General features: G+C 57.3%; 2 protein-coding genes across 5 annotated transcripts; one reads left to right on the top strand and one right to left on the bottom strand.

Annotated features, from left to right (window-relative positions):
• Positions 1–267: 267 nt before the first annotated feature.
• Positions 268–11,322, top strand: MGAT4B (alpha-1,3-mannosyl-glycoprotein 4-beta-N-acetylglucosaminyltransferase B). 3 transcript variants are annotated; one of them, XM_064279274.1, is made up of 15 exons: positions 268–437; positions 6,693–6,878; positions 6,966–7,106; positions 7,194–7,327; positions 7,744–7,790; positions 8,093–8,206; positions 8,452–8,527; positions 8,723–8,837; positions 9,220–9,350; positions 9,508–9,570; positions 9,746–9,939; positions 10,334–10,412; positions 10,495–10,582; positions 10,668–10,780; positions 10,863–11,322. In XM_064279274.1, the coding sequence occupies exons 1-15, from the start codon at positions 341–343 to the stop codon at positions 10,884–10,886; spliced, it is 1,602 nt and encodes a 533-aa protein (XP_064135344.1). In that variant the 5' UTR covers positions 268–340; the 3' UTR covers positions 10,887–11,322. The 3 variants fall into 3 exon arrangements, with proteins under 3 accessions (XP_064135344.1, XP_064135345.1, XP_064135343.1); XM_064279273.1 differs by having other exon boundaries at positions 269–437; positions 9,508–9,615; XM_064279275.1 differs by lacking the exon at positions 8,093–8,206 and having other exon boundaries at positions 9,508–9,615.
• On the bottom strand, positions 11,322–16,957 carry LTC4S (leukotriene C4 synthase). Of its 2 annotated transcripts, XM_003404930.4 has the most exons (5): positions 14,639–16,957; positions 13,309–13,408; positions 13,117–13,187; positions 12,942–13,023; positions 11,322–12,701 (listed from the first exon to the last, which is right to left on the bottom strand). In XM_003404930.4, exons 1-5 carry the CDS (start codon positions 14,694–14,696, stop codon positions 12,560–12,562), a joined length of 453 nt encoding a protein of 150 aa, XP_003404978.1. In that variant the 5' UTR covers positions 14,697–16,957; the 3' UTR covers positions 11,322–12,559. The 2 variants fall into 2 exon arrangements, with proteins under 2 accessions (XP_003404978.1, XP_064135353.1); XM_064279283.1 differs by lacking the exons at positions 11,322–12,701; positions 13,117–13,187 and having other exon boundaries at positions 12,708–13,023; positions 13,309–13,391.
• Positions 16,958–18,894: the final 1,937 nt, after the last annotated feature.

Raw genomic sequence — 18,894 nt, 5'->3', positions numbered from 1 at the left:
CCCCTTTAAATGCAGGCCACCCCGCCCTTCACTGCCGACTCCGCGGCGGCCCCGGATCCAGGCCGGGCCGCGGCTTTCGCCGCCCAATCCAGCCCAGCCCGGCGGGGCCCAGCTGCCGAACGAGGTAGCCCGCGCCCCGCGCCCTAGAAGAGCAGTCGGCGCGGCCCCCCCGGCCCGGTGCCTATCCGGGACCGACTGTATCCCCGCCCGGCCCCGGTCCCCGAGCCCCCAGCCCCTCCCGCCCCGGGGCCGGGGCCGCCGCCCGGTCCCCGCGCCCCGGCCCCGGTTTCCCGGGCCATGCGGCCTCGGCCCCGCCGGCGTCCGCCGCGCACCCGAGGAGATGAGGCTCCGCAATGGCACCTTCCTGACGCTGCTGCTCTTCTGCCTGTGCGCCTTCCTCTCGCTCTCCTGGTACGCGGCGCTCAGCGGCCAGAAAGGTGAGCTCCCCATCCCCCGCCATCCCCGGGCCTGGCCCCTCGCCCGGTCCCACCCTTGCGCGCACCTGGGCGCCGGCGGCCCGAGCGGGGTCCAGCCAGTGGCCGCAGGAGGCGGCCGGAAGCCGACGCAGGCGCCCCTTCCCCGCCTGGGCGGTGCGGGAGGACGCCCCTCCCATCCTCGCCCCCACTTGTTTGCTGTTGGAATAACGAAATTCTTCTTGGGTCGGGGCTGGGCTGCTCCGGCCGAGCTGTCTGCGGGCCCACGGGTCCTCTGTGGGGACAGTTCTACTGATGCTAGCGTGGTCGTTCGTACTCTCAGGTTGAGGACCCTCGGAGTTCTCAGAGAGGCAGAGACACAAGGTCACAGAGGTGGCTGTATTCGCGTGGTCCCCAGGGTGCCAGGGACCTGGACAGGGGACAGATACAGTGTTCTGAGACAGGTGTAAAGAGGCAGCCAAAGATGCAGGGCCACCTTCTGCCTCAGCCCACTGCCGGTGCTGCTCCTGGATACCTGCTCCCTGGGTCTCTCCACAGGGCAGGCTCTGTTGACTGCCCCCAGGACTCTTCCCAGGGACCTGGGTACAGGGAAGCCTTCCTGTGGCTGCTGGCCTAGGGAGTGAGTGGAGGGCTTTCTGAGCAGCCAGCCCAGCTCTGCTGTCCGTTAACTTAGTTTGTATGGTCTGACTGGGCCACCTCCTCACCTGGAGTTTGGTGAGGCTGGCCCTCTCAACCTGGCCAACACACTGGGAGTGGGGCAGGCCCCAGCACTGACTGTAGTTGCTTGGTGTTGGTGGAGTGCTGAGGAAGCATTCACAGGCCCTTGTCCCCTCTGCCTGAAGCACAGGAGACATTGGGAAACCTGCTTCCTTCCTGCCTCCTGGCCTTCCTGCAGGAGGCCTCAGCAAGATCTGGGTGGGGCCACCTAACCCTCTGCCTCTCTCCCTCCCACCTTCTGCTTCCCGGTCCCCAACCCCACATTAGATAAGGCTGGAGGAGGAGGGCTTGTGGGGGGAGGGGGAGCTGGGGCCTTCCTGACCCTCCAAGCCCCAACTTCCCACCAAGCTCCTGCCAGCCCAGCCCAGCCCACCCAGGCCTGCTGCAGAGGCCTGGGCTGGGCATGGGACTCTAGTGCCAGAGTCCCAGCCCAGGGAATCCAAGGGGAGACCCCTAGGCCTGTGACAGGGAGGGCATAGGTGAGGGCAAGTTCTCTGTGGGTGCAGTGTGTCTCTCTGGGGAGGGTATGGCTAGGCCAGAGGCTCTGTGGGTGGGGCATATCATTTGGGGGATGGCATTTGGGGACCTTGGGAGAGTAGCCACAGCAGAAGACTGGCATGGGGGGGCTGGCACTGGGGCATAGATGAGGCCGTAGCTGAAGGGCTGGGGCTTGTTTGTCTAATTGTGGGTGGGTGAAGAGCTCTTGCAGCCTATCCTCAGCCAGGCCAGCTCCTGTGTGCTTCCTGTAGCAGCCACATGCCTATCTGATGGCAGGAGCTGTGAAGCAGGGACCTCCTGGAGCCCTCTCTGGAAGGCTGGCTCTCTGCAGGAAGCCATCCTCAGGGGAACGGTGGATTAGGGGGGTTGCAATGACTCTCCTAAGTTCCGCTGTGCCTGAGAAGGGAATGTCCAGGAGGCTGGCACTACAAGGATCTGGGGATCAGAACACCACCAACCAACAAAGGGTGGGCCTCAGACTCAGGGCTCATAGTCTTTGGGGAGTGGAAGCCCAGGAGCCTGTGAGTTATGGAGAGGGGGTGACTTTTTCTGTGGGGGCCCAGATGGGCCAGATCTTTGGAGGCCTTAAGAGAAGCCAGAAATTAGGGCTCTGACATGAACTCTTGTGATTCTTACATTAGACAGCTTGCTCTGTGTTCAGCCGGGGTGATGCCAGGCTGAGCAAGTCCAAGGCCAGATTGGATCCTGACTTCCAGTTTGCATCTGGTGGGGGGTTCAGGATAGGACTGGCTCAGGTACCAGGACTTAGGGGAAGGGCAGAGGAGTCAGAATCTGCAGGGCAGGGAGACCAAGAGGAAAGGGGTAGCAGGAGCAGGGGCATCCTGGAAGCTCAGGGAAGAAAGACGAGACAGGAGGGCGCCCCAGGGTCAAAGGCCAGAAAGGACTCTTAGGCCTTGGCAAGGGTTTGCGGCCCAATTTCACATCTAGCTTGTTTTTGAAACAGCCTTGCCAGTCCTCAAACTGTACCCCTTATCCAAGTACCTGCTAAGGGCCCATCCCCATGGAGAAATCAGCAGACTCTCCAAAGGACCAGCCCTGAGCTGCAGCCACACAGCCCGCCGCAGTATCTGGGCCAGGCTCATGCTGCACCCCCCCTCCACCCCACGGACTTCAGAAAGGACAGATGCCCTCCTTGGCTCCTGGGGGGTGCAGGGCCTGGAGAGGGGGCTACCATCTGCCTTTTTCCATGGCTCCCTGCCGCCTGCAGGTTAACAGCTGGGGCTGGCATCTGCCTGTGCCCCTCTGAGCCTGTCTCCCCTCCCTAAGTACTAGGGTGCAAGGGTTGTGCCCCTGCTTGGCTCTTGAATCTGTTTCTTCAACCAGGAGGGAACCAGGCAGAAGATTGTAGTTCGCAGGCCTCTGGCCCCACAGGTGGACCTTAGGGTGTTCTGCTAACTCTGCCTTCAGGGGACAGAGTGAGAAAGTGGACAGACCTCATTTCCACAGTGGGGCCCAGCTGTGGTCCTTCTCTGGGGCACTTCCACTGGAGATCAGAGCCCCCCACCCCCCACCCTGCCACTCTGGGGTAGGAAGGTGTGGATGGAAGGAGAAGCCAAGGTTCCTGCAGCCCCAGCTCCTGGGAGCCTCCGCCCAGCCCAGCCCTTTGCCTCTACCGATCACTTGAGCTGCCTTCCTAGCCCACTCACCACTTTAGTCCAGCCCCCAATCCCATGAGGATTATGGGGTGCCCGGATGGCTGGTGGAGCCTGGCATAAAGCCCAGCCCATGGGGAGGCAGACAGAGTTTATTTCTGGCTTTGATAGGCAAGGATAGAATGGACCCACCACTAGAGATGCCAGAGATGAGGGTCTGGGGAGGGGGGCTTCCAGGCAGTAGGCAGAGCAGGAGCAGGGGCAGAATATTGAGAGACGGCCTGCGGTGTTCAGGGAAATGACAAAAACGGTCATTGTGGAGTAGGTATGGGGAAGGAGCCAGGCCCAGCACCCATGGAGTTCATCATCTCCTAGTACACAGGAAGCTCAAGACCTAGGGGGGAGGGTAGTGGGGGACTGGGAAAGGGAGGCCAGGGCTAGGGAGCAGGTTGTGCCCAGACCTAGGTGGCTGAATCCCTTTCATCCTCCCCCCACTTCAGAGTGACACCACTGCAGGGGACTACCTTGGGTGTGGCCATGGCCCAAGGGTTGCCCCAGCAAGGACTCAGGCCTTGGGGCCCATAGGCCTCTAAGGATAGATGAGCTGAGACTCTGTAGCAGGCAAGAGGGAGCTAGCAGCCTTGTCCTGGGGGCTCTTAACTCCTTCTGAAGGGCTCTAAGGGCCTCAGCATCTCAGTGCTGCCTTCCTGACGGTGTGCGCCCAGCACTGGGCCTGTAAGTCAAGGGGTCAGGTTTCCAGGGTAACTCAACCCTGAGCCCAGCACACAGCCTCACAGATCCGCAGCCCGACTCCCTACCTTCCACCCTCAGGGTTGCCCCAAGCTCTGTAGACCTCAAACTTTAGCTCTGGCTAGACAGATGGGGAGAGGGGAGGTAAGAGAGATGAGCTGGGTGGGTACAAAAGATGGTGGCTCTGGGAAGATCCACTTGGTTCCCCCAGTCCTACCCCAGCTTTCCCCACCACCACCCCACAAACCCCAAGCCCCTCTATGCCCTTCCTCCAGCCTTCCCCCTCCCCTGGGGCTCAGCACTTAGCCTCTTGCCTGGCTGCAGAAGGGGGTGTATCAGAGGTGATTGGACTTTGCCTTGGTCATGACCTTTGGTGCATAGGCCTGTTGGGGTGGCACCCTTCCAGGGCTTACTGGCAGGCAGGGGGCTGGGATCAAGGAACAGATGAGCTGCCCCGGGGGTGAGAAAGGGGCTCTGAAAAAACTCCTAGACTCGGAGACTTTGAAACTAGGTCTTGAAGACTACATAGGTTTTCACTAGGCCCAGAAGAGAAAAGGGAATCCCATGTGCAAAGTCGTAGACATTAGACAAGGAAAAGGAGCCATGGGTGATGGCATATAAAGGGGGTAAAAGCTAGGTTGGAAAAGCCTTTGAGAGCAGAGCCCAGCAGGAACTGCTGACACCCAGCGGGCATGATGTTGTTTATCTCATTCTTGCTTGCTGGTCCCTGTAGACCAGCAGAGCCTAGGGACTCCTCTCTGCTGCTGGGCAGTCCGCTGGGTATGGGGAGGATGCCTTCTCCTCCCACCTATGCAATATTGATAGGTCTTGGTCTTGGCTGCTCCTGGTTCACCTACACCCCCTAATACCCTGGGCCCAGCTGTCACCAGCTGGGGCCCAGCTGGAAGTTCTGACATAGGTCCCCCTGGGGTGGCGTGCACACCCTTCGAGGTGGCCCAGGCTTTGCATGGGTCTTCAGAGACACAGACGTCAGGGCATTCAGAGCTCACATCTTCTCTCTGTCACTGACTCACTGGGTAACTCTGGGCTTGTTTCATCTTTTTTTATTGTGGTAAAAATATATATAACACATTTGCCATTTCAACATTTTGTACTTGTACAATTCAGTGACACTAATTACATTCACTATATTGTGCAACCATCACCCTTATCAGTGCTCCCTAAACAATGACTCCCCCTTTTCCTCTCCCTCCCACGTCCAGTAACCCCTTAATAAACTTTGGTTCCTATACATTTGCCTATTCTAGATATTGATATTCGTTCTTTTGTGTCTGATTTATTTTACTTAACATAATGTTTTCTTGTATCGGGACTTCATTTCTCTTTATGGCTGAGTAATACTCCATTGTGTGCACATACTACATTTTGTTTATTCATTTTTCTGTCGATGGACATTTCTGAGCTCATTTCTTTTTTTTGTTTCTTTTTCAAATTTATTTCAATCTTTCTGATTATCTAGAAGGCAAAATCTGACTTTGGTGGTAGGACGTCTTCAAAACCTTTCTAATGCCTGCTTATCACACTTCTTTGCCAAGAAAGAGCAGGTCTCAGCCTCATAGCCCTGGGCAAGCAATAGTTCCTAGCTAAAGTGTAATAATCTTTTTTTTTTTTAATTGTGTTTTAGATGAAGGTTTACAGAGCAAATTAATTTCTCATTAAAAAATACACATATTATTTTGTGACATTGGTTGCCAACCCTGCAATGTATGAACACTCTCCCCTTCTCGACCTTGGTTCCCCATTTCCATTCATCTAGGTTTCCTGTCCCCTCCTGCCTTCTTATCCTTGCCCCTGGGCTGTTGTGCCGTTTTAGCTACATGTATTATTATTATTTTTTTTTATGAGTCTGTCTAATCTTTGGCTGAAGGGTGAACCTCTGAGCTCGTTTCTGACCTTCATTTGCTCATCTGAAAAATGGGGGCTGTAACTGCAGTATACACCCCCTGGGCTGCTATGAGACGGAATGAAAATCTAGAGCATTTTCCTAGCACATGGTGAGCAACAGATGAGTACCTAGTGCATACTGTCACAGACTCTGTGCCAGGTTCAGTCCTACTTGGAGGATGGGAGTCGTTGTCCAGGGAGGGCATCTGTCTCCAGATGGGGCTGGGGCTGCCTGTGACCTTGCCCATGATGGAGGGGAGAGCAAAGTATAAGTCCTGAGAGGAGAAAGGAGAAGGTTGAAGGGCTGTGGAGCCCCTTGAGGAAGGGCCAGGTCTGTGTGTCCTGAATGGGACTTGGGGTGCCCCACCCCCTGGAAGGAGCAAGCGCTGGGAGAAGCAGGGGCTTTTCAAGACACTGGACAAAGAGGATTCAATACGAAGCCCTTCCAAGCTTTGCCCATGCTTTCCCCACAGGAGCTTGGCTGTTAAGTGATCCTGTGGGCTTTCTCACTTCAGATGCTCCCCAAAGGAGAAGATGACGGGGGGCGGGGGAGGCTGGAAGAGGTCTAATGCCCCTGATGGAGGGGCTTTCCCCCGCCAAGCATGAGTGTCATGAGTGTCGATGTGACTTTAGAGTGACCCGTATGTAGTAGCCCTTGATAGCTCACATGTAGCAAGCACCAGAACATGCAGATACACTATTGCACTGGCACACTCAGGGAGTGGTAGATCGGGTCTAGGCCGCCCCCTGGTGACGGCATGCGAACTGCCTGCAGGTGACGTTGTGGACGTGTACCAGCGGGAGTTCCTGGCACTGCGAGACCGGCTGCACGTGGCTGAGCAGGAAAGTCTTAAGCGCTCCAAGGAGCTCAACCTGGTGCTGGATGAGATCAAGAGGGCCGTGTCAGAAAGGCAGGTGCTGCGTGATGGAGAAGGCAATCGCACCTGGGGCCGTCTAACAGGTGAGCACCGGGGCAGGACGCGGAAGTAGAGAGCTGGGCTGGTCCCATGCTGCGCTAATCTAACTGGCCCCTTCTCAACCCACCCAGAGGACCTGCGACTGAAACCGTGGAACGTCTCACACAAGCATGTGCTGCACCTGCCCACGATATTCCATCACCTGCCACACCTGCTGGCCAAGGAGAGCAGCCTGCAGCCAGCAGTGCGTGTGGGCCAGGGTCGCACCGGAGGTAGGGGCGGGGCATGGGAGGGGCGAGAGGCAGGTGATGCAGCAGTCCCAGGCACCATACCCAGTGTCACCCCTGCGGCCCCTGCAGTGTCGGTGGTGATGGGCATCCCGAGTGTGCGGCGCGAGGTGCACTCCTACCTGACAGACACACTGCACTCGCTCATCTCAGAGCTGAGCCCACAGGAGAAGGAAGACTCGGTCATTGTGGTGCTGATCGCCGAGGCAAGTGAGCTGGGACACGGGTTGAGGGGATGTTCAGAGAAAGACACTGCGCAAAATAACAAAAAGGAGAAATAAAACCAGAACAATATTCCAGGGGGAAAATCTATCAGAAGTTTGACTGTCAGGCTCATTCACAAATCAAGATAGGAAATGAAAAAGAAACATTCTTGTGCCCCCTCCCCATGGAAGTGCCAGCTACCTAGTCCTCCCCACCCCACCACCCAGTGTGTCCCCAGAGGCTTTTTCTGAGGCACCTGTGGCCCCCAGAAACCCAAGCCCAGCTCTCCTACTCAGACCATCAGGATGGGGACTCACTCCATGTGTGAGCATCTGCAGCCTGTGCCCTCCCCACCAGCCCCTTCTTCCCAGGCTGTTTGGGGTGGAGGCTCGACTTAAAGTGCTCGGTCTCCCCACAGACTGACCCACAGTACACCGCGGTGGTGACAGAGAACATCAAGGCCTTGTGAGTACTGCAGCCTGACAAAGTTGGTGGAGGCAGGGCCCTTTGCCTGGGTGCTTGCCTCCCCCATAAGATAGTGCTTCCCCTCTGCGGTGGAGGGGGCTTCTCCCATTGGGTGAAAGAGGTGGCCCTATAGACATGGCCCAGCCCCTCCTCTGGAGGCCCATTGCCTCAATAGGCTGGGTGTGGTTGGTGGACGGGGGGAAGTCTGCCTGTTGGGCCTCAAGGAAGGAAGAGATATAGCTGGCTCAGCCCTCCTTCAGTCCCTGGAGGCCACACACCCACTGGGCCTTCCTGTCCCCCAGGTTCCCCACAGAGATCCATTCCGGGCTCCTGGAGGTCATCTCCCCTTCCCCCCACTTCTACCCTGACTTCTCCCACCTCCGCGAGTCCTTTGGGGACCCCAAAGAGAGAGTCAGGTACTGGCCCTTCCCCTTTAGTCCCAGCAACCTGCCCACCTGTGACAAAAACCCAGTCTGTTGGTCCCAGTCCAGGGCACTTCCCTGCAGTGCCCCTGTTTCTCCGTCCCCTGCATGGTGGGGCCGGGTTCCTCCCACTCAGTGGCCTCCCTACAGCACTTGGTAGCCCAGGTGGTGGTAGTCCTACTGGAGATGAAGGGATCCTGTGGGTCTGAGCCCCTGAGACCTCTGCCACTGGCCCACAGGTGGAGGACCAAACAGAACCTCGATTACTGCTTCCTCATGATGTATGCACAGTCCAAAGGCATCTACTATGTGCAGGTCAGCACTGAGACCCTGCTCCACCTGCGGTCGGGGGGGGTCAGGGGCCGACGGGGCCCTTCCTGCCCTATTCTGCCTCCTGTCCCACTGGGTGTTGGTTGGACCTTGATGTTGAGCCATAGCGGCCCCCATGCCCATCCTGAGTCCCAGCCAGATCTCAGCGGTAAGCCCTGTTTTACTGTCCTGACTGTGCAGCTGGAGGATGACATCGTAGCCAAGCCCAACTACCTAAGCACCATGAAAAACTTCGCCCTCCAGCAGCCCTCGGAGGACTGGATGATCCTGGAGTTTTCCCAGCTCGGCTTCATTGGTGTGCCCCCCATGCACCTGGCCACAGCCCTCCAGCCAGCCTACCTCTCTGCTTCTGTCATCATCTCTCAGCCCCTGCCCTGTTCCTCACCCCCGTGACCATGCTGTGGCAGGATTGCCAGCCATTGCCCAGATTCAAGCCCCACCTGGAATGCCTGCCCCACGCCCCCGTCTGTTCCTGCCCCCTATTGGGGATGTCTGGCTTCACCACCCCATCTGTCTCCTGTGCCCACACCTGCCTCCTGGGCCCACACCTGCCTGAGGCTGGCAGACAATCCCCTCGGGTTTGCTTTGGGACCTTCCCCAGTGGCCCTCACAGGGGTTAAGAGGAAATGGGTGGGGCAGCTGCTGCCCATTCAGCCTCTCCCTTCCCACCCACCCAGGAAAGATGTTTAAGTCACTGGATCTGAGCCTGATTGTAGAGTTCATACTCATGTTCTACCGGGACAAGCCCATTGACTGGCTCCTAGACCATATTCTGTGGGTGAAGGTCTGCAACCCCGAGAAGGATGCGGTGAGCTGGGGCTGCACAGAGGCTGGGCAGGGTGAGGGACAGGAAGTCTCCAATGGACTGGGTGTGACCCTGCTGTAGGAGGCCTCTGGCTGCCCCCCAGGCGAGGCCCTGTCCTGCCAGGCAGGGCTGACCCCAGAGTGTCTCCTTCTGTCTGCAGAAGCACTGTGATCGGCAGAAGGCCAACCTTCGGATCCGCTTCAAGCCGTCCCTCTTCCAGCACGTAGGCACTCACTCCTCCCTGGCGGGCAAGATCCAGAAACTGAAGGTGTGCTGAGGCACATGCTCTCTGGGTCCACAGGCGATCTAGGCAGAGCCCAGGATGGGGCCAGCGAGGGGCGGCGGGGCAAGCCCCAGGCCACAGCCCCCCTAGCACCACTGCCCCTCCATGGCTGCAGGACAAGGACTTTGGGAAGCAGGCGCTGCGGAAGGAGCACGTCAACCCACCAGCGGAGGTGAGCACGAGCCTCAAGACATACCAGCACTTCACCCTGGAGAAGGCCTACCTGCGTGAGGATTTCTTCTGGGCCTTCACACCCACTGCAGGGGACTTCATCCGCTTCCGCTTCTTCCAACCACTGCGCCTGGAGCGGTCAGTGCCAGGACCCATGTTGGGGGAGGAGTCCGGGTAACTAGCAGCCCCAGGGTATAGGCCTCACCACAGATTTCTGGGCCTACAGGTGCCCTTTCCTGACCTGCAGCAATTGCTGAAATCTCACTGTGCCTCAGTTTCCTTATCTGAAAAGTGTGGCTTATACATAACTAGCTACCTGGTAAGGACTAAGGGTAGCAGTGTCCGTAGGAACACACTAATGATGCCAGTCACCATTGTCCTTATGAGTAAGGCATTGGTGGCTGTGCACAGCCCCCCTCTGTACCCTGGATTCCACTGCCCTTCTGGGCCAGGCTTGGCCTTTTCTGCGCCTGGCCAGTGCACTTGGGCAGGGCGCCAACCCGGCAGCAGCTCACAGGCCTGTCTGGCGCAGGTTCTTCTTCCGCAGTGGGAACATTGAGCACCCAGAGGATAAGCTCTTCAACACATCTGTAGAGGTGCTGCCCTTTGATGTAAGTGTGGTGGTGGTGGTGTGCACAAAGGCCTGCCCCCACCCCCAGCCATGGTGGTCCAGCCCCTTACTTTTGTCCTCAGAACCCCCAGTCAGACAAGGAGGCCCCGCAGGAGGGCCGCTCAGCCACTCTCCGGTACCCTCGGAGCCCTGATGGCTACCTCCAGATTGGTGAGTCGGGGCGGGCAGTGCTGAGCAGCCAGCCCCCTGGGGGCTGGGGTCTCCAGGACCAAGGCTCAGCGCTGCCCTCCCCTAGGCTCTTTCCACAAGGGTGTGGCTGAGGGCGAGGTGGACCCTGCCTTCGGCCCCCTGGAAGCACTGCGCCTCTCCATCCAGACAGATTCGCCAGTGTGGGTCATTCTGAGTGAGGTGAGGCGGGCAGCGTGCAGGGAACAGTAGCTGAACAGGCCAGCGCTTGGAGCGCCGCTGACCCTGAGCTCCACTCTTCTAGATCTTCCTGAAAAAGGCCGACTGAGGGTGCGTTGCGGGAGTACCTGAAGCCCACGGGACCGCGGTGTCATCGCTGCTGCCCCCGGAGGACCAGGTGCGGCTGCCTCAGCCCTAAGGGTTCTGCCTGGCGCAGGGCCTGGGCAGCTTGGGGTCCGCTGCGGGCCCGGAGGCCCCAGGAGCTGGTGCTGCTCCGCCGCCCCGCCGCGGAGGAGGCAGGCGGCCCCCCACTGTGCCTGAGGGCCGGCCCGCGCCGCCCAGAACGTTCTCACTGGCCTGGCCGGCTAGAACCAGGCCATTTTAGAAGAACTTTTTCCTGGGCGCCTGCTGTCTCTGGCGCGAACACTGGAATGCATATACTACTTTATGTGCTGTGTTTTTTATTCTTGGATACATTTGATTTTTTCACGTAAGTCCACATATACTTCTATAAGAGCGTGACTTGTAATAAAGGGTTAATGAAGTGTGTGCCTCAAATCTGAATTCTCGGAGCTATCAGCCGCCTCTGCTTTCATCCGGCATGTGCCTTGGTTAAACATGCGGACTGGTAGGGGAGGCCCGGCGCCAGAGCACTTCACCTGGTGCCAGACCCGACTCTCCGCTAAGCGTAGGAGCTGGACTTGCCTCTCTGCGTGCATTCTGGCGCTCCCGCCCCGCAAGTGCAGCTTGGCACGACTGCACCCCCATCTTCCGGGGAGGGCCTGGGAACCTGCCCGATCCATGAGGACACCCCAGAGCTGGCATCTCGCGTCGTCTTGGAGGCTCCCCAGCATCTAGCCCCAAGTGCCTGGAGGCCATGGCCTTCTCTGGGCAACGAATGCATCCCCCGACCTTCATAACCCTTCCCATTTGTGGGTCTGAGCTCTGTCCTCATCTCTCCTCCCTGGTATCTGCCACATGTCAGTGTCTTTTTCCCTAAAATTAGCCGTCTCCGTCCACGCCAGGGCTTTTGCACAGACTGTTGCTCCTGCCTCAAAAGCTCATCCCTACCGTTTTGCTGGCTCAGCTAAAAGTCACTTTCTTAGGGACCTTCTTCCTGGTGTCTGTCCGCAAGGCACCCAGATGTTTTCCTTGAGAGCTCATATCAAGACTACATTGAGTGTTTGTCGTTTCCATCGCCACTGCTCTGCGGACCTCAGCAGGGATACCCTGAACATCTTACACTGTTCTAGATGCAGGGGACCGAGTGGTGACAAAAAAAGGTCCCTGTCCTCGGTCCGTGGAGACACCGACCAGGCTCTGGTGTTGGTCATGAAAGCTGGGAGACGAAGAATAGGGCGACTGAGGGTCAATGGAGGGGAAGGCCTGGAAGAGTAGAGGGCTGAAGGCAGGGAGGAGCCCTGGGTGAATCTCGGCGGGAAGAGACATCTCAGGCAGGGAGGTAGTGAGAAGAGGATTGGGACTTTCCGTTGGCACTCCAGGCCCCGCCCCTCCTCGGAGCTCGTCTGGGCTCCTTTCCTTCTTTGGCCCCTACCGCTGCCTCTGGGAAGCCCTCCAGCTGCTCTGAACCCAGGCTGGGCCCCTCCAGGCTCCACGGCCAGCTATGCGCGACCTCCTCCGACCCAAAGAGAGCAGCCGGGGTTCGGTCATGGGAACTTTAATTAGAGACAGAGGAATGAAGAGGTGAGCGCCTCTGCCCCACCCCGTCCCCCGTCCTCTGGGAGGTTCCGGCTCTTCCCCAGCTCCGACGATCCGGCGTCTTCAGGCCCCAGGCAGCAGCGTCCGCAGCAGTCGGAGGAGCGCGGCGCGCACCGCAGCCGGGAGGAAGTGGCGGAGCAAGCCTAGCGCAGCCAGCGCCAAGAGCAGCCACAGCACGCGCGCGCTCGCGTAGAGAGGGGTCAGCCTGTGGGCGGTGCTCAGCGGGGGGACGGGGACGGGGCGGTGGCCCGCCCGCAGCCCACGCCAGCCCTCCCGCCATCTCCAACAGACTTAGGCCCGCCGCCCCCACCAAGGCCCCGCCTACCTGTCACCAAAAGGGCCCTGTCCGCAACCAGTTGCTTCCATCCCCTGGGAGACCCGGCCACCACGAGCTGTCTTTCCCCAGTCCCAATTCCCTTCCGGGGAGCCACGCCCCAGTTCTCACCTGAGCTGCGCGGAGCGCGCGTAGCCCTGGAAGTAGCGGAGGCGCGCGAACAGGTAGACCAGGCCGCACAGGGCCGCCGCCCCTGGGAGAGGTGCAGGCGGGGAGGCGTGAGGACGCCCTCTGGCACTCGCTCGGTCCTCCGGTGCAGTGCGTGCACCCTGCCCCGCGCCCTGACCTTCGTGAAAGAAGACGCCGGCGACCCAGAGCGCGGCGAGGAACAGCGGGAAGTACTCGCTGCAGTTCACTCTGCGGGGGCGGGCACGATGAGGTCGTCTCGAGGCTGGGTCACCGCCCCAGTCCGCCCAGGGCGCTCTCGCGGCCGGTCTGCGCCCTCCCCAGCCCCCTCCCCGCCTCGCCAGCGCCTCACTGGGCTCGATAGATGCGCTCGAACTCGGGTGGTCCGGTGGTGAGCGGCGGTGACACGCGGAAGGTCCTGCGTGCTGAGATCACCTGCAGGGAGAAGTAGGCTGGAGCAGAGGGGGAGGGAGTCAGGTCTGGCGGTCGGACACCCCGCAACTTCCTCCAGGTCTTTCCAATCTGGCCCGCACCGTCCCTTCTCCTGGCTGTACCGCCCTGTGAGTGTAATGGGGATGCGTGATGCGGCAATAGGGACACCTTCCTGCGGGAGGGACCACTCAGAACTTTGCTCCTGAATTGTTTGATTTGCAAAACACAGGCAAAAGAGCAGTTGAGACTCTCTAGGCATGAACCTTAGCTTTGGGGCCCCAGGACCCGAAGTGCCACCAGGTCCTGAGGAAGGAGCTGGCTGCATCCCATGAGGTGCAGGGGAGCACATGCCCTGCGGCTAACGGTCCCTGGTCCCCCACCTACTGAGCCCACCAGGATGAGCCTACAGACCCTGCCTCAGGCCAGGGTCACTCAAGCGTCGGTCCCTGTGCCTCCAAACTGCCATGGGCTCCTGCCTCAGTTTTCTCATTGAGCTATCCTGGACCCTGGCCTAAATTTGACAAACACTGCCCCCCTTCAGGTGGTTGCAGCTGGGCCTCTCCAGGCCTAACCCCAGAACCCTAGGGCTTTCCCACCCTCCATTCCAATATGGGTCAGTGCACAGGGTGGTTAGCCCTAGGCATTCTTTTGGTCCTAGGCTCCACCCCCACCTTACACCTACACCCCATTACTTCGTGTCCCTGATTATCTCTGTGCAAGTCTTGTGACCCTAGTGCCTTTGGTGCTAGGTTCTCTATAGACATACCCTATCCCAGGTGCACTGTGGGTGCTTAGGGGTGGCTCTGCTAGTACAGTTCTTCCCCCTTGAGGGAGGGACTTAGCTGTCCACTTCTGTACTGACCACCAGACCACCATTTATCCTGGCGTACCCCGCTCCCCCGTCCTGCCTGCCAGGTCCTACAGCTCAACACAGCCTTGCTATCCCACCTGGCACTGAAACCTCCTGCCCTCCTCCAGGGTTCCTTACGCTGGCTGAGGGCCACCATTTCCCAACCTCAAGCCAGGTACTTGGCATTCCTACCTCAACTGGCCCTCAGAGCCAAGACCTTTTTCCATCCTGTTGGTGGTCTCCCTTGGTGAGGCCACCACTCCTCTCAGCCTCAGTCCCCTGCCCAAGGTTTCCATGCAGATACCCTGCAGGGTTCAGCCTACAAACACCCCTCCAGGGCTTCTGACAGGGCCCGCAGAAGCCTAAGACCCACCCGCCTCCCAGACAGGTGCCAGCCCACCTTGCAGCAGGACTCCCAGGAGAGTGACAGTGGCCAGAAGAGCTATGTCGTCCTTCATGGTGCCTGCAGCTCTGCTGGGGCTGGACTGGCGTGTGGGAGAGCTAGCTACAGAGGTCTTATCAGCTTCAGGCCGCTGCTCAGCAGCTGGGTCAGAGGAGTGGCCTCCAAGCTCTCCCCCCCTTCTCAGGGCAGGGGGAGGACACGGGGGTGTGACATGCCAGATAGAGCTGAGGGGCTGGCCAGGCTGAGGGCGGAAACCAGGGCTACAGGGAGCTGGGGCAGGGGAGAGCAGCTGGCTGGGGACAGCCTGTCTACTTCCTCCCAGTCGTTCCTGCCACTTCCATGCCTATTCTGAGCTGGTGAAACCCACTCCTGTCCACCTTGGCGTGTGTACAGCTGCCTCAGGAACACTGTCACAATGTCCCCCATACTCTGTACCCTCAGCAGGTCCTCTCTGACCCCCTCATCCTGGGTCCCATGCCAGGAAACAAGACCAACTCCTACCTGAACCCCCACCCCCACTTCCCACCTATTACCAAGCCCTACTCTCTCAAATGCACTCACTTCTCCCCAACCCCAGTGCCACCTTCCGAATCCCTCCCTGCGATAGTCATCTCTCACCTGGGCACAAGTCACAGTCTCTCTCTGCCAGCCCTTTCTCCCACATACACACTTACCTCCGTTTCCCTGCCCCCCCCATCCAAGTGTACTTTGTAACATACAACTCTGACTCCTGCGCTCCCCTGCTGAAACGCTGCCCAGCTCCCATGTTCCCTGAGAATGGATTCCACGTACCTCCAGCCCACACTGGAACCAGCCAAGATTCTTGCTCCTTTCAAGAGATCCTCAGATGCTTGCCAGCCACACAACTTCATGGGCTTCATGTACAAGGGCCACCCGGCCCTTGGGCCATGGCCAATAGCTGAGGGCATCTGCCCCATGGCCACTCTGAGGGCCTGGCAGGGAGAGTCAGCACACTCAAGATGGCCGAACCCATCACTGTCTTGGGCCTCTCATCCTGGAATAGACACTGCATTTTTGCCTGCTCAGCATCCATCTTTAGGAAACAGGCCCAGCCCCTACCTTCCTAAGGCGCTGACCCTCTCCACACTCAGGTTCCTGAGTGGCAATCTGGGGGGGTCCCTGGCCACAGTGATTGGGTCAAGGATGGGCATGTGGGCCAAAACAGGCTGACTTGAGCCAGTGAGACTCAGTTCTGGAAACTTTCTTAGAACTTTGGGAAAGCAGGTAGGGAGACTACCGAGGGCTGCTGGCAGAGGACGGAATCAACGTGGCAACTGAGAGGAGCCAGCATCCAGAGGGCTGGAGGCCTCCTTGCCTGGAGTTCCCCTGGACCATTCAGCCATTTCAGTTTTGTAAGATGGCCATTTCTTCTTTCAGCTCAAGCTGGTTTGAGGTGGGTTTTGGTCAGCAGAAACGGAGACCAGACGGATTGACTCTAGACCGATACATATACACGCAGGGGCTGCATGGGCCACACATAAGCACAGACCAGGCTGGGAAAGGGACACTGACAAGCTGCCAGGTCTTCCATGCAGCTACAGTGTCCCTGGGTCCTGAACCATCATGAGGACCAGCCCTCCTGGTCCTGGACTGCCTTAGGCACCTAATAAAGCCTGGTCACTCCAGAGGAGTCTCCACATGTCAGGGTCACGGAACTTTGGGAGCTCCTTCCCAGGCTCCTTCCTTGCTGCTCCCTCACTGGGTTCCAGCATCAGGCCTTGTTGTCTCGTGAATTCCCCAGACCCCCTCTGCCCTCTCATCACCTGGCCAGGGCCCCATACTTCTGGTTTTCATTGCCCCCAAGAAACCACCTGCACCCCCCAAGGGGAGACTCCATGAGCTCTGTCCTCAGCTTTAGGCCTAGGAGGGATAGTAGTAGCAGCAGTAGGTGTTCAGTGATGGAGGAACAACTGATACAGCCAGCACATGGTGAGGGGTAGCACCTTGGAGCAGACACCACACCTGTTTCGTCTTCTCTCTATCCACTCAGCCTCCTCCTCCCTGAAGCCTGCCATGACCACAATGCCCCTGCTCTGGCCACCCTCTGACCCCGTGAAGCCTGCTGGGAGGGTGGGACTCATGTCCCTGCCTGGGCATTGAGGCAGGTGCCAGGGTGCAGGGCTGTAGGGTGTCTGTGTGAACTGTGTGTGTACGCAAGTTCACCATGCACGCCCATGGAGGAATTCACACATCTGCGTGTCTCTCTCAGGGGCTGGCCACTCTGTCAAGTACATTGGAACTCATCCATGGGCCTGATTTTATGTCTTCGTGACTTTGACATGCTCAGGCCGCACCCCCCCCCGCCCCGCCCCAGCAAGCTCTCATTTCCTCTGAGGCCTGGGCATCCCCTGTCTGAGTTCACTGCCCTCTGCCATGGCAACAGGAAGCTGAGGCCTAATAGCAGCTTCTGAGGAAGTCCCTGGACAGATGTTCAGACCAGAGCGGGGGTCTCAGCACCTCCCACAGCTCTTGGAAACCTCCCCAGTTCTCTTGGACCCCACCTCCCTTCCTCTAAGCTTCCCTTGCCTGGGCCTGGGCCGGTGTAGGTGACAGGAGGTCCAGGCCCAGGCCTCTTCAGGCAAGCCCCAACCACAGGCACCCACCCTTCTGCCCAGCCCTGAAGGCACCACTTTATAAGGAGGGTGAGAGCTCCTCCTGAGCCACTACAGGACATGGCATCTGTGACCCAGAAGGTGGCCTGAGAATCTAGAGGGCCCTAAGGAACCTTCTGGATGGCTCAGCAAGGGCTTCTGGGAAGTGGAAAGGGAACCATGGCATTGAAAAGAAATGACAGCTTCAGTGTGGGAGGCCATCATAAGCAGTGCCCAACAACTCAGATCCTAAGCTTCTAAAACAAAACAAAAACAAAACCTTTTATTTTGAAATTACTTCAGACTTATAAAAAAAAAAGTCACAAAAATAGTACCCCGAGCTTCCATACGTTACTGCAAATTGCGAGTTCGAGCCGCCTGCCACAAAGCCAATATTGAGACAGGAGGAGGTAAGCAGTAAGAAGGTTTTATTGAATACCGGTATTCAAGAGACAGAGGGGGTTAAATTTCTCCCAAATTCTGTCTGCCCTAAAGGGTTGATGAGAGGGTTGTATATGGGGAAGATCAGGGTTACCTAATGGTTTGAGCACGTAGTCCACAGATGGTCTTATACATCGCGAAACAACCGCAAAAACTTTATCAAACTAAAGATAAACATGTCAGGCAATTGGACCCTAATCAGTATATTTATAACAGGCTGAAAAACTCTCACAAGAATCTCTTGGCTACTGGGGCTGTTTTGCCAAGTCCACTGTGGCTGAGATAGGGAGCAAGAAAGAAAGCCTTCCTGTCGGTTTGCAGGCTGAAGGCCATTTCTCAAGAGAACAAAGAAAAAAGAAGGGAGACCAAGGCCACAGGAGCTGAGATAGCTCCACACACCAGAGCAGCTGATGCAATTAAAAAATGTTTAGGGATTACTTAGAGCATCATTATGGCGTTAGTCCTGTCAAGCTCTCAATCACCTATTTTGAACAGGAGAAAACATGTTGTAAGGTATTAGGGTGTTTGTTATGTTTAAGAGTGGAACAGGCTGCTCAGCTATATTTTGAACAGAGCCTGCACCATTTTCCAACGACTAGAGATTAATCACAGCTTATACAGCTATACTAAAACAAATGAGAAAATATATTCTCCCTAATATTAAAACACTAAAGAAAATGCATTTTCGCTACTTCACATACACCCTTCACCCAGCTTTCTCTAATGTTAAAATCTTATATAACCATAATATACAGTTACCTAAACTAAGAAATTAAGGTAATTTCTTGGCTAATACCATCAGCCATTTTACGGATCTTATTCAAATTTCATCAGTTGTCCCACTGTTACAGATTAAATTGTATCTCTCCCAAAATGTGTGTTAGAATCGTGTGACCCTCTACCTGTGGATGTGATCCCATTTGGAAATGCAGTTTTCTTTGTTATGTTAATTAGACTGTTATGTATTGAATTGTGTCCCCCCCAAAAATGTGTATCAACTTGGTTAGGCCATGATTCCGAGTATTGTGTGATTGTCCACCATTTTGTGATCTGATGTGGTTATCCTATGTGTTGTAAATCCTAACTTCTATGATGTTAATGAGGCAGGATTATAGGCAGTTATGTTAATGAGGCAGGACTCAATCTACAGGATTAGGTTGTATTTTGAGTCAATCTCTTTTGAGATATAAAAGAGAGAAT

Source organism: Loxodonta africana, chromosome 2, assembly GCF_030014295.1.
Source record: "Loxodonta africana isolate mLoxAfr1 chromosome 2, mLoxAfr1.hap2, whole genome shotgun sequence".
Classification (NCBI taxonomy): Eukaryota; Metazoa; Chordata; class Mammalia; order Proboscidea; family Elephantidae; genus Loxodonta; species Loxodonta africana.
This window is presented reverse-complemented; position numbering and strand designations above follow the sequence as displayed.

What these genes read in the sequence shown, in the direction of transcription:
- MGAT4B (XM_064279273.1), top strand. Translation starts at nt 341, where the DNA reads ATGAGGCTCCGCAATGGCACCTTCCTGACGCTGCTGCTCTTCTGCCTG. An exon ending in AAGGCATCTACTATGTGCAG is followed by an intron (nt 8,528 to 8,722) that starts GTCAGCACTGAG and finishes CTGACTGTGCAG; the next exon opens with CTGGAGGATGACATCGTAGC. An exon ending in TGATGGCTACCTCCAGATTG is followed by an intron (nt 10,583 to 10,667) that starts GTGAGTCGGGGC and finishes GCCCTCCCCTAG; the next exon opens with GCTCTTTCCACAAGGGTGTG.
- LTC4S (XM_003404930.4), bottom strand. Translation starts at nt 14,696, where the DNA reads ATGAAGGACGACATAGCTCTTCTGGCCACTGTCACTCTCCTGGGAGTC. An exon ending in GAGCGCATCTATCGAGCCCA is followed by an intron (nt 13,188 to 13,308) that starts GTGAGGCGCTGG and finishes CCGCCCCCGCAG; the next exon opens with AGTGAACTGCAGCGAGTACT. An exon ending in CGGCGTCTTCTTTCACGAAG is followed by an intron (nt 13,024 to 13,116) that starts GTCAGGGCGCGG and finishes CACCTCTCCCAG; the next exon opens with GGGCGGCGGCCCTGTGCGGC.